Consider the following 14,436-nt stretch of genomic DNA (forward strand, 5'->3'; position numbering starts at 1 on the left):
AGAAAGGGAAGGTGGGGAGGGGGATAGGTGCGTCGGGTTGCTCTGTAGTGGTAGAGGATGTCTGTGTATGTTTGGGAGAGGGGCGCAAGGGAGTTTGTAATACTGGCTGCATTGTTGCCCTATTCTGGGAATGCCCGGTGAAGGAGAGCTCGGGCGGTGGCGTGTGCCACCTCGTTCCCAGGGAGGGAAGTGTGGCTGGGTTTTTTTCGCGAACTGAGTTTTTTTCGCGAACAGAAAACGTACAAGCAACTAATTGAACAGACTTGGAAAACGTTTTTTATTATTGCATTATGTGCGACCGTCTTCATTGTTTAAATAAGAGTGCATTTCCATTTTAGCCACCATACTTGCAACTTTGTGCATTGAGTACTGAGTGAAATGAACGACTTCTGAGTGTTCTATTTTCTGTGGACTACCCAGCACCTGTAGGTATATGTGTCTCGGTGGGCGTTCGTGGAAAATGTGCTGCATAGTGTGGCTGTCGAGCGAATGACGTAAGCGTGAGCCAGAGTGTTGGAATGCGTGTGCTGTGTGTTTCGATCGGCGTATGTGAACAACAGTTTACTGGCGGCGAAGTAGCGTAGATAGTAGCCCTTTATGTAATGAATGGGATGAATAAACCCCTTGGTTTTGCTTTTCTTGTTTGCCTTTGTTTAAGCCTTTTGTGAATGAAAACTGGCGACGTGTTTGCAGTCGCAACCTTGCACTCCCCCTATATCACTGAAGTGTTCATGAAGCATATATTACAGAATGCAGATAGCCACACAACCTAAGTGCCACAGGAGACGTTCTAGAGATCACAAGGCTATATGCCGGCATGGCAGCGTGTTAATAGTTTCCCAGAGGCTGCTGCTGTCGCTGTGTTTCAAGTAGTGGCGATTCTCTTCTGGCTGCAGCCCATGCAAAAATATCGTATGGTCGGCTATAGAAAATCCTTCTTATGGTTGTCTTTAGCTATTTGGCCCAATTATCTTTCGACATTTCTATGGCTGTCTTTAGCCATTTCTATGGATATTCCTATGGGTGTCTTTAGCTTCTTCTATAGCCATAGCGATATCGAAAGAAGACCTAAAGAAAGCCATAGAACCGGCTATAGAAGAAGCTAAAGACACCCATAGAAATGTCGATACGAATAGCTAAAGACAACCATAGAACCGGCTATAGAAGAAGCTAAAAACACCCATAGGAATGTCGATACGAATATCTAAAGACAACCACAGAACCGGCTAAAGAACATGCTAAAGACACCCACAGGAATGGCGATACGAATCGCTAAAGACAACCATAGAACCGGCTATAGAAGAACCTAGAGACACCCATAGGAATGTCCATACGAATATCTAAATACAACCACAGAACTAGCTATAGAAGAAGCTAAAGACACCTATAGGAATGGCGATACGATTCGCTAAAGACACCCATAGAAACGTATAAAGATTATTGGGCCAAATAGCTAAAGCCGACCATAAAATGGATTTTCTATAGCCGACCATACAATATTTTTGTATGGGTGGACGTTCACCGCAACCAAGCTGCGGCGGCGCGGGCTCGAACGAAGGGGCAGAATACGACCACGCCACGACCGGCCGTGTAAGGACGACGCGCTCTTTCAGGTGGGGCTCTGTTTAATCCGCAAACTCGCCAGCTTCGCTTTCCTATGGCTGCTTTCATAAACAGTGGCGGTCGTACCAATCAATTCCGATTATACCGATGACTGCCTATAGTACGGGCAGCAACGACAATGCACGGTCAAGTCTAGAACCGTTTCTTAGCTATGAAAACGTCAACGTACACAAGTCAACCAGACTGCTACCATATCCGCCTAATCGACTGGCATTCTTTATTTTGGTACATTTTGGTTTATCTAAACATACGGAAACTTTGTCAACTTTTTATTTACGTTGAGGAGCTTTCTTTTGACGTAAATCTCGTCTATGCACGTCCAGCCATTCAGATGGAAGGCTCGACTTAGCATAAGCACACCCACAGGGACATTGTGTGTGTGGAAGTGGCGTCATTCTTGCGGGAAAAGATGATGTTTTTCCAGCGAAGCGTGCACTCATCGACGGTAACCTTTTCAGCGCCTTCAGATGTTTCACCATAACTGGAGTGCCACGTTTGTAGGAGCTCTGCGAGGAGCTCTAGCCCAACAAACGATGAACGTGGCTGTGCAGGCTGTCCCTGGTAAATGGTTGCGGTAAAAACTAGTTTTCTTTGGAATATCATTTTGAGCCACAGCCGAAGTACCGAAGTGATTCCGAACTGGTGAAAATCAGTTGCCTTCACCTGCCGCCTGCAGGGCGCTTGCTCAGCTGTACGCAAGAAATAATATCGCGTTCGTTATGTTCACTCAAATTATAATGCTGAAATTGGTCACGATCTTTTAGCACATTCTTCCGCGAGAGCGTTCATTTTGGCTAGTTTTGTCGCCGCGCCCCTGCGACTACAACCTCAGAATCAGACTCACTGCCGCTACTTACATCTAGATTCACTCTTCACACTGCATCCACACAAGCTAAAGGCCAACCAAGACTGCACGGAAAATTTCTCAGGCTCGCGGTTTCTTTCTTATACTCGTGCTATACGTAGTAAGCCAATGGGAACTCACCACGCGCCGAGTGTTTCTTCCTTTTGCCTTTCCTATTTCTTTTTATGCACTAAATGAAACCGTGCGGGCAAAGTTCTGACTTCTGTTCATTTTTTGTGTTGAGTGTTTTGGATTAAACATGCTGAATATGTTTCTGGGCTTTATTCGTTCAGAAGTACACGCACTTTCGAACGCGTGGAAGAACGTGGAACACGCTAGCAAAGTGTTAGCAGCTGTGGACATTTTTTTGCGGACGATATTAAATGGAGAGCATTTCAGTAACTCACGATGTCACCCGCGTTGTCCCGTCGTAGTCCGCACCGTCGTTGTCCGCACCCCTCCCCCTACACTATATAAACTCTCTCGCGAGGGGCATTGGATTGGATTCGATTGGCTTGGCTTGGCTTGGATTTGGATTGGATTGGATTAAAGTGGATTGTGTCGGGTTGTGTTGCGTCGTAGCCGCGGCACGTTGCGTCACAGCCGCGGCAGACGCGCTTTGGCTGGGGCCGGCGCATGTGCAGTACTCTCTCTTCCGCGGTTTCCTCTCCTTCGGGCGCGCTGCGCATATAACCGGTGTGCCGTTCTTCGGCGAAAAAACATCCGCGCTTGGCTCAAGCACCTAGAGTCCACGCCGCTTTACAAGTACACCAACGTCGTCATCGACTGGGACCGGCTTACGCAGTCCCCTCAACGTTATGCGCGCTATAAAACGCGGTCCCTTCGCCGCTCCGCCCATGCGTCGCATCTACACAGGGGTTCCCGCGAGGGGAGGTGGGAGCGGCAGGGCGTGTACACGTGATAACGGCGTGGTGGGTGCGTGGAAAGTTCTGAAGTGCAGCTTGCTGGGCCAGTTGGTACATTTTGAAGGTGAAAAAATGTACCAACTGGCGTGTTGAAAAAGGTGTGTTGTCTCGTCTCTTCTACGTCTTCCGTCTATTTCGCTGGTTTTTTCACCTTCAAAGTGGAAAGTTCGCGCGCTTGTGTACGGAAGTGTGCGCATGCGCGTCTCTCCCCCGTACTCCTCTCCCTCGAACGCGGGCGGTGTGTATATAAGCGGCTTAGCGCGCGTTCGGAATTCAGTCAAGGGCGTCTTTGCTTGGCTTTCGCTTGACGTGACGCTTTGCTTGACTCGAGTAGATGCGACGCATTTACTCGAGTTCCCCCCGTGGGAAGATGCGGGCGGGTTTTTTCTGGTTGGCGGGCGTTCGGTGGACGCCAGGCGGGTGCGGGCTTTAGCCAGCCTAGCCAAGTTACAATGTCACGTTAAAATCTGGTAACTGAACCCACCTTCGAGGCTTCAGAAAGTTTGCACTTCCTCCAGGGATAATCAGCAAAGACTGACAACAACGGACCGCGAGAAATAGGAAATAACAATGGTACGACAAGTAAACGCATGTACAGCGCAGGAATTGGGATTAAATGCAGCGCCAGCCCAAGCAGTGGCGTCAAAAACATCTAAAAAACAAACAAACAATAACAAATTCGGCACATGGAATCGGCGCGCATGGACAGGTCCCTATCTATAGAACCGGTCGTCACACCGACGCGGTCACGCCGCTGCGGCTCGGGCTCGAGTGATGGGCTAGAGTCCACCTCGGTATCGAAGGGGCTCGAACGTTGAGGTGGAGTCCGCAGCGATGCGGCTGCTGCTTCGCGGGCTCGAACAGTGGCTGGACATCTGTTGGGTGAGTGTGGAGGCGGATGGTCAGACATCGAACCTGAGCGATGGCTATACTCCGGAACCTGAGGCCCTGGTATCTTCTGCCCAGCGCTTCTTGCGACTCGTCTCTTGCCTTTCCCTCGCTCACTCTCTCCCTCCCTTCAGTCGGTCTCCTCTTTTAAAAGTCTTGTGACAGCAATCCTCGCTTCATCGTAGGGGTATCACAGCGGTAAAGATGACCCCGCGCCGGCGCCGGTGCCCGCGGAGACGCCAGCGCCATCTCTCGCCCCCGCCGCGGATCCTACCGCGGCGAACTGCGAGGAGGTGGCGCCGCTCGTCGGCACCCCAGCAAAGAAAGAACTGAAACTAAAGCGTGGCAAACTGTTCACATGGCGAGGCAGTGAAACATCCCCCTCGCGAGGGGCACGATCAAATGCAGAGCATTTCCGGGGGCGCACGACGTTAAGTAGTTTGCGTTACGTTAATGTTGTTGCACTTGTGACAACTGCTGACGAGAAAGCGCTCGTCAGCAGTAATTTAAATGAGTCAACGATATAAGGCGCGTTCGTAGCGTCCCATTCTGTGTCGGCTTTGTGGCGCAGTGGGTAGAGCACCATGTACATTGCGTTCCGCCCGCAGGGTCGAGGGATCGAAACCTGGCGCCGGATAGTATATTCTTTTATATAGTGTAGGGGGAGGGGTGCGGACAACGACGGTGCGGACTACGACGGGACAACGCGGGTGACATCGTGAGTTACTGAAATGCTCTGCATTTAATACTTTTCGTCGCTTTATTTTACTCCCACTCCGACGCCGTAATTGACCACCGGCCCTTCGTCTGTGTCGTCATTGTATCCTGTCCGTACATTCGCCGGGGACCTAATGAGCCACTTGGGCTGTCCCAAAAGGAGTCGTTGTTATCGTGGGGTGTCAAGTGTCGTCTTAAAGACGGGAATAATAAGCCCTCTGAAAGATGAGCCGTTGGCGCTTCCCAACGCTCTCGCCTCTCGTCGCGCTGTCTCCCAAGAATGTCATTTTTGGCCCTGTGACGGTGCGCCCATGTGGCGCGCTGAGCCGTTTTTCAGACCGGTGTCCTGTCGCCGATCATTATGCAGTCAATGTACACACGCGCACACATATACACTGGAGCAAGATAGTGGCTGCCCAGTGCTAGCCTCTTTCAGCGCCGGTTCCCGACATTGATGGTGTTGCTCAGGTGCCATGGTGCCAGTATGGCGCCATGAGCAGTTCCTTGAGGCCAATCACCGACCACAGACAGAACAAAGCCTTTCGCTCGTGATAGCTAGGCTTAGATGTGTTAAGCCTCAGCCGTTTTTGGAAAGTACCGTTTCCCGTCTCTTTGAGCGAACCCTGTGAAAATGGAAGGGGCGTGTTTAGAGGTATTCGCTTCCGTAACAGCTACGCTTTCATTATATTCACTTCCATTTCTTCCTTTCCGTCATGGCTTCCCTTCCATTAATTGTTTTGAGAGACAAATATTTCCTGCATATTTTGGCAATAACTGAAATCGTGAATAAAATTTAGTAACAGACTAGTTGCCGGGTTCATAGTTATCAGGTGGAGGAATCAACTGCGGATCCCCGTATTCCGCCCATCATGCAGTTTCGCGCAAGGCAAAGAAAAAGTGCAAGGTTGAAGTTCGGGAGAGTTGGCTGAACATTTCTCAGACGACAGCTCCGAAAAACAGGCTACAGTAAAAAAAAGGGACATACGGAGCCCTGAACTCGGATTATGTTTCCTGAGTCCAGAAAAATTGCGGCACATTACATTAAAACGGTTTGATTGCTGCTACTCCCATACCAGCATAGTGCATAATATCCCCTCCGCTCTTGTATACAGTTAAGACACCAGGGGCATTTCGAGAACCAGGATCGCGCGGAGGGGATAAATTCAGCAACAGAGAATATAATGACAGGATCACAAGTAATTAAGAAGGATGTCGGAAACTCGAGTTAAATACCTTCTCGACCAGTGTTGGTGTTTTTAAGAGTGTTATATGAGACCTCCTATGCTCTGCAATGGGAGCATCTTTCAACCATAACCTAATCCAGCCGGTGGTACGCGATGCGCCGTTTATGCCTTAATGCACACTGTCGTTAAGTTGAAGATGTTTTTTAAACCTTCGTTACAGTCGTGATTTCTATGATTTCAGAAAATGCAGGAGACCCGAGGCAGCAGCACGAGCGATTCCCGTGCGAGACATGCGGCGTCATCTTCTTATCCAGGGAGTGTCTTGACCGGCACATGCGGGACAAGCACACTGAGAAACCACAGCGCAAGTTCCGCTGCTCGCAGTGCTCCTACTCCAGCGATAATAGGTGGGCAATATTTGTATGTACACCCAATCCTTGGAGCTAGAAAAAGAGGAGGGCTATTTTCTCTTAAAGTGGCTATGAAATTTGGTGGCATTTACGCGTGCGTTAGGAGTGTAAGATTAACACGATTTGCTGAAACGTTGTATTTTCTCGCCTGATGAGGTTCAGGCAGTTCGTTGTCACCATGGAATGGCGCCTTACCTGGCATATCAGAATTCCTGTTCCATTTCCACTAAAGAGAAGACGCTAAACTGACCACGTATTTGATCGAACACCGTTCCTTTCACTGTTATCCGAATGAAGACGGTGGAGCAAGGACGCGTCATCTCCTTAAGATATCTTTTTTCGGCATCAGAAAACGTGCAATCGTAAACACAGCCGAGCACATGGGTGGTGCCCCTCACTTTTCTAGAAAGAGAGATAGAGAGAATACATTTATTGAGCGCCGAAATTAGGAGTCGTTGCTGATTCACTGGAGTCCATATGACGTCATGGCCGCCTGCGCCCGGTCGACCAGCACTATGGCTGGGTCGCCAGTGAGGAGCTGGACATCAAACTCTCCCATTGCTCTCTAAAAGGGGGGGGGGTGAGGGGATGGAGGTGGGGTGGATTTTCTGAGCTAAAGTCGCACTCCCCAATTATGTGGCGGAGTGATCGTGGTTTTTTACAAAATTTGCATTCGGCCGAGTATTGCTCCGGGAACATGAGGTGTGGCCTTGTTGGGTGGGGGAAGGATCCAGATTGAATGAGGCGAAAGACTGTCTGCTGCTCCCTAGAGATGCTAGGATGAGGTGGAGGGAGTGTCTGTCTTTCTGGCTGATAGTGCTGCGTGATTTCCCTGAAAGTGATGGGCGGGCAGTACTCCACGCCTTCTTTCGCAGCCTGGGGTGCGAGTGCGCAGGCTTGTTGGTGGGCAATGTCGTTACCCTCCATGGAGGCGTGAGCAGGCGTTTGCACCAATTTGATTTTTCTATTGGCTATTTTGTTATTCAGCAATCTAAGAGTCGCTGGAGACACCTATCCTGATTGGTAGTTCCGATATGCTTGCTGCGAGTCGAGGACAATCATTTGTGATGGCGTCTGTGTGACGACCAGAGCAATAGCCATCTCCTCCGCTTCAGTGATGTCCGTGGTCTTGGCTGTTGCGCTTACAAGGAGACTGTTCTTGGTCGATACCACTATCGCTGCGTATGGCTTGCCTCATGAGGGGGAGGCATCCGTGTATACGACTCCGAGGTCTTTTCCAAAGCTCGTCATGAGCGCTCGGGTCCTCGCTGCTCTTCCGGCCTCCTGATGGGTAGGGTGCATGTTTCGTGGCAGTGGCTGAATAATTAAAGACTGGTGCCAGGGGGTTGGTATCTGCGCCTGCGGGATCGCGTCGAGGGCCGTTCACCCTATCTTGAGAATTTTTCGTCTATCTTTAGTTCGGCTGAGCCTGGCCTTTTGGCTCGATAGATGACCTTCGATTAATTCATTTGCGGTGGTGTGTAGGCCCATCCTGAGTAGCTTGTCTGTGGACGCTCTCATCGGTAGTCCTATGGCATGCTTAACTGACTTCCGTATGAGTATATTGAGGAGATTTATGTCGCTATTGTTCACTAAGAGGTACAGCGTGATGTAGGTTATCCTTGAAATGACGAATGCCTCGACCAAACGCAGGGTATCCGCCTCTTTCATTCCTCTCTTCCTAGTTGACACCCCCCTAATCATGTGCATTATCTGATCGGTAGTTTGCTTCAATTTTTCAGGGAGATGTCACTCTTGGTATCTGCTTGTAGTTGAACTCCTAGGCGTTTAATGCTGGGACGTCCGTTGCCCTCTGGAGTGTGTCCTGAATATCGCCGAGGGAGCCGGTTCCCGTGCAGACGGTGATATCGTCAGCATAGAAAACATACCCAAGGTTATCTATGGCGTCGAGTCTTCTGGGGAGGTCAAGCAAGGAGACATTAAATAGCAACTTTGACAGCCCAGATCCCTGGGGCATGCTTTATCTCCCAGTTTTATCAGGTCGAATGTGGCACCTCCTATCCTGAGTGCGGCAGTGCGTTCTGAGAGGAAGTTGGGGATGTATTCGTACGTCCGCGTTCCGCAGTCCGAGGCATTGAGGTTCCTCAATATACTTGCGTGAGTCACATTATCAAACGCGCCCTTTAGATCGAGGGACAGAATGGCCCGGGGGGAGTGGCGCGTAGCTTGCTTGAGTACCTCCTCCTTAAAGGGACACTGAAGTGATATGTAAACATTGCGGGATTACTAGCGCAAATTGTAGTCCGGTGTCCCCAGGCCATGTTTCGACCACTCTAGGCGCGTTTACGCGATTTTATTTAGTAGAAAAACTAATTCGAAAATGCTGTCCTCCTCTCGTTACGCTCGCCCATTTTCTGTGGCGTTTTCGTGTGACGTCAGGAGGGGATGAGCTGGCAATTGGCTGCGCCACGGCTGCGCTACTGCACGGCTCCCCGGCCGACAGAGTCAGTCGGCCCAGCGTTTCGTCCGCCGGCCGTCGGCGGGTCGTCGCAATCATGCAAGGAGGTTAAAAAAAATTGCTTGGGCGCAATTCGTTCGCTTAGTTGAAACGAAGCCAGGACACGTTTGTGAATGGAAGAATGTGCCTTTCTTTACTTGGTTTGTTTGTACACTGTATCTAGCTCCAAGTCAAGGTCGCTTCACACAAGCGCTGCTCAAGCGCACATGCGACGCTTCGCTGACTGGTACACCAGTAGGAAAATATAAGGTCTCTTGAAGGCGGGAGAAGAGTCAGCGAAGTCAATATAGGTACTAAGGAAATAAAATCAACTGATATTTTTACCGTACAGCGTAAAACTAGGGCGCGGGAAGCACTTTTTTGCGCTGGGCGAACAAGCACAGCGGTCAGCAGCACGACTACGCATCTGCGAACGCTTTTCCGTCTACGAAATGCAATTGCTAGACGTGAGCTACTGTGGAAACTCGGGCGACGCTTACTGCACGATCGCAGTACAACAAATGGTCACCTAAGCTGCTTGAAATGCCAAAACTAAATAGAAGTGTAAACCGGTTGTACAATATATATCCTATATTAGCAAGGCCTTCGCGTTCCGCTGCGTGGCTCAGTGGTCTGGGGCGCTGGGTATGTCACCGCAAATGTTTTGCAAGTCACGAGTTCGAATCCCCGCCGGTACGTGCTTTTTTGTTTGTAAGTTAACTTTTTTGTTTTCCGCCGATGTTTTCTATATTGAGTTCACCTTTTTTTGGGCCGCAACGTTCATGGCTACACGAACTAGTTCACAAAACGCGCGCAGGCTGGCACTGGCACGCTAGCGAGTTCTCGTTGGCTTGCTGTTGCCATAAGCACCGACTGCTTGCAGGCAGTGGGCACAGGCCAGAATGAACAGACCCTTGGCCTGGTGCGAACACGCTTTTTACGATACAGGCATGAGGGAGGCAAGCTCCAAATATGGGGGAAAAGCGCATGACATTTGGGCGTCTGCGGGTACGCGGAGGGCGTTCATGCACTGCGTAGGTCTCGGCTAGTGAATGCTACGACTACAAGCCGTCCTGGGAAGCTTATCTTGTGCATTTTACAGCCGACAACATGGCAGAAGCGCGGTACCATGATTACTGAGATATTGAGAATGCCCATCCAACAACGCCATTGGTTATGTTTTACAGAACCGAAACCGAAACCGAAACTTGTGTGATTGCATACCTTGGGCATCGTCCAATCACGGCGCCCCTCCTCCCAACGTCACAGCCTTAGTTGGTGCGGCCGCCGCAAACCGCGCATGGTAGTTTTTCTTCTTTCGCGCTTTGTAAAATAATTACCGATTTGTCAACCGGATAAAGGATGAAAAGTGTGCTAATTTGAGCCAGTCTACGCAGTGCAAGCAAAAACGGGAGCTTGACAAATTCACTTCAGTGTCCCTTTAAGTTGAAAAAATAGGTCCTGGGTTCCTTGATGTTTGCGGAATCCGAACATTGTCGTGGGCATTTGCTCTGTGTCCTCCAAATATTTCTGAAGGCGGTTGAGCACAATCCGCTCCATGAGGGAAATTTGCCCTAAATTATCTGTGGGAGATTTCCCAGCTTTGGGTATGAATCTTATCTCGGCCGTTTTCCACTGAGCGGGGAGCTGTCCCGTCTCCCAAACAGTGTTGAGGTATTCCAACAGATTTATTAAAGAGTCGCCTTCAAGGTTATTTAGTAGTCTGTAGGTGGGGGCATCCCTTTTCGTGGCACTGGACTTCGTGCTCTCGGCTATTGCTGCACGGAGTTCATGGAGGAAAATAGGTCGATCGAGCTCTTCGTTGGGCTTGCCCGAATAGGGTCGGAGTTCTTCTCCAGGTTCCGGTTTGAGGTACCTGTCTCGGAGGTCCTGCGTTAGCTTCTCCGTGTCGCCTTGGTAGTTGTTCTGCGGTGTTCTGCGCCGTACAGTCTTATGTAATGAGGAACCTTAGGCCCCGCGAATATCAGAATAATCGTTGGGGTTTCCTTTCCTATTTTTCTGCACGAGTATTCCTTGAATCCGTATTTGTCAATGTTCTGATTTGTTCATCGGAGAATTCGACGGGGACTTCTCGGATGATTCCCTTTACCGCGTCTTCCGGCGCTAGCCCGTACAACATGGCAGCGTGGATTGCGTTGTTTAGAATAATCTTCTTAGGTTGAATAATAACTTGGCTACTTCTTTCGAAGGGGGGCTCACCGTGGCGGTGTTTTGGGTTGAGTCAATCTGAAGATGGAGGCTGGCCTGCCTCCATGTTGTGTTCGTTGCTTGAAGGAGAGCGAGTGACAGAGTTGAAGGCTGCATTTTGGTTAAATTCAAACCGTCCTCGGGTCGCAGGACTAGCTCGCAGTCGTCGCGGGGCAGGAGATCGGGCCTGGTTGCTGAATTGCTGTGCGCCGGTCTTGATTTCGATGCTGACAGGGACTTGTCGAGGGTGGTTGGAATTAGACCTAGTGCGACCTCGGCTTTGCGGTTCCGTCGACACTGCGCCTTGGAAATCACGTCGGTCCACTTAGTGTCGTGCTCCTGCGCTCAAACCTGACCACTTTCTTCATCGCTTGTGTCATGAAGCATTTCGTCTTCCTCCGAGCCCGAAGTGACGACCGGGGTGGCCGCGGCGACGCCGCCGCTGATGCAGGCCCCGGTTCCGCCGGGCGAGTCTTGCTTCGTGGCCGTAGTTGTGCCTAAGCCTACTTAAGCAGGGTTAGGCTTAGCTCGTTCGTTCGGGAAGAATGGTTCTATTTCTTGAAAACAAGCACCCACCGGGCCGAGTCTAGTGTCCGCTGATGTCCTTCAACGAGATTTGCACGATAGTGCACTGGTAATTTCACAAGATGTAGAATTTCCGCAGGTTTAACTCAAAAATGGGGAACTCATGGGAGACACGTTTCTTCACGAGCGTCTCGAGCGCTGGATATCCACTTTGCTAACGTTGGCCCCCAATGGGTGATATGGGCTGAAACACCAATATATCTGTCGATGAACGTTGGAGGCTCAAATCCATCATTCATTAGGGCATTTAAAGTTCAGGCTTTTGTGAAGTGGATGAGCTTTAGTTTTGAGATGCCTAGAGTTTTGTGGCGCAAACGCGTGGGTTAAAACTCAGTTATCAATCTGTTTACACGCAGAGAATAGCCACAGAAAAGCTCATTCATTCATTCATTCATTCATTCCTCTTTATTTGTACGCGCCCGACAATAGCCCGAGAATTTTTAACAGTGAAGCACAAATCAGAGCAAAAATAAACACATAAGAATTTAAAACAAAGAAACATTCAAATGACAGAAACCATAAGTTCTAATACATGAGACACCATAACATTTCAAGAGCCAGTTTAAATGCAGATGATTTTTAAAAATATTAACATCATTAGAATGTACATCATTAATCACATTACGCAGTCGTACAGAAAAAAAAAAACCTTGGTTAACTCCAAACACATTGAATGCTTTCGATGCCTGAAAAATAACCCGCAATTGTAGCGATGTCATGAAACCATCACAATCAATTACATGATGTAAACACCTTAACGGAAATCGCATTATCGCAAGCGCATAATCGCATTCAATGCAAAACACATAAACAAAGCTAAGATTTTATAAGCGACTGGTTCCACCAAAACATTAACGACCTGGTTGTTTGTCCTAATAATTCCTGTATCTTCACGCTTTATTATACTGAGCGCACGCTTGGAAACGACGCGTGCACGTAAAAAAGTGGATCTTGTTGCCCGCGTCCAGCGTTACGAAATAGATTAATTTTGAACCAGAACTATGATATTTCCCAATTTTACAAAACCTGTTCATCTGGTATTGCTAAGTAATTTGTGGGCCCTGGAATTGCTATCCCCCAGGTTCAATTCTTGTTGAGGTGATTAGGCACAGGCGGGCATTGTTTACGAAATTCAGTTTTTTTAATTTTTTCTAGAATAAATGATAACATTACAAACTACAATAGGTCATTCTTGTTAACGGCCATCTGACAGCGGCTGTTGTTATTTCCGTCGAGATTCTGTGTCTGTGTCAATCGGTTCTCAGCAGTGTTCTGTTTTTTCCCCGCAACCTAAACCCGGCCAGCGCCAACGTCGCCAGGCACGAGAGGACGCACACGGGGGAGAGGCCCTTCGTGTGCCAGCTGTGCCGGAAGGGCTTCACTCTGGCACAACATCTACGGAACCACCGGCGGGCAGTGCACGCCAGGGAGAGGCCCCACGAGTGCCAGGTCTGCGGACAGCGCTTCACCTGCGCGTCTAACCTGGCTCGGCACCGAAGGCTCGTTCACAAGCCAGGCGGCCCCTCGTTCGCGTGTCCGCAGTGCGGGAAGGGATTCGCTCGCAAAGACAACCTCGACACACACCTGCTCACCCACACCGGGGAGAGGCCGCACGCCTGCGCCACGTGCGGGGCGAGGTTCACCCAGCTGGGCCACATGAAGACGCATGTGATGGTGGTGCACCACAGGCAGTACCCGCACCGCTGCCCGCACTGCGGTATCGGGCAGTGGAGTGTGGGTAACCTGAGACGACACCTGCGTGCACGCCACCGGGGGGGAGGGAAGGGCACTGCGGGTGAGAGCGAAGAGTGAACGGGAGGGAGGAAACCACGCCAGTGGGCAACTGTGTGTACTACACTGCGGTTGTAAACAGCTCTTCCGTGAAAAAGGTTATGTTCCGCGTTAAAATGCTTTATTATTTGTATATTTATTTTGGTTCGTGTCTCAACTTTTGCGGTGCCACCTGATATCCAAAAGGGATGTCCATAGCGTCCTTTTTATTTCAAGTTTATGAAGAATGTCTGTATTTGAACTTCTGTTTGTTATTTTAACGTTTCAACCCTCTTCATTCTTTATGTTCTATAAGGTTCTGCATTCGAATTTGAGTTTCAGTTCCCTTTTCAACTATCTCTGACAATGGATAAATTGTATCCTGATAGCCAATAACCACTTTCTTTTTACTGCGTATGTACTCATGCTCTTTCAAACGGTATTGAGTGCGCAGGTTTGTCGATGTCTAAGTGTTACATGCCACAGTTGATTTATATTTTCAAATTGTACCTGCTTTCCGCTTAAATACTCGTTTTTAATCTTCTCCGAACAAATTTTACTCTGACGAATTCATCTCTGTGCGCTCGTTGTATTTTACTTTCATTTTTGTCCTGCAATAAACTGTTGTCAGGAGTATTGGTGGTGCCCATATTTGGTGAGAATTTCGAGACTTTCAAAATATATTAGCAAGGTCGATGGGATACCATTCCTTGGATCTCGCATTGTCTCGTACGTGTGTTCCCGCATGTTTTCGAACGACTACTTTGTATAACTTGGAATTCTTTCAAAGTTCTCTGATTGTTATGGAGCTTCACAGTCACTG

At 49.2% G+C, this 14,436-nt stretch overlaps 1 protein-coding gene across 1 annotated transcript in view; it reads left to right on the top strand.

The window, feature by feature from the left end:
• Nucleotides 1–14,216, top strand: part of LOC144141832 (histone-lysine N-methyltransferase PRDM9-like) — a 34,380-nt gene extending 20,164 nt beyond the window's left edge. Inside the window, exons 8-9 of the mRNA XM_077673319.1 lie at nt 6,424–6,589; nt 13,148–14,216. Of these exons, the coding sequence (XP_077529445.1) occupies nt 6,424–6,589; nt 13,148–13,655 (674 nt within the window). The 3' untranslated portion in view covers nt 13,656–14,216. The remainder of the gene's footprint in view (nt 1–6,423; nt 6,590–13,147) is intronic.
• Nucleotides 14,217–14,436: the final 220 nt, after the last annotated feature.

This window comes from Haemaphysalis longicornis, unplaced genomic scaffold, assembly GCF_048455015.1.
Source record: "Haemaphysalis longicornis isolate Haplotype H1 unplaced genomic scaffold, Haemaphysalis longicornis Haplotype H1 scaffold_6, whole genome shotgun sequence".
NCBI classification, from domain to species: domain Eukaryota; kingdom Metazoa; phylum Arthropoda; class Arachnida; order Ixodida; family Ixodidae; genus Haemaphysalis; species Haemaphysalis longicornis.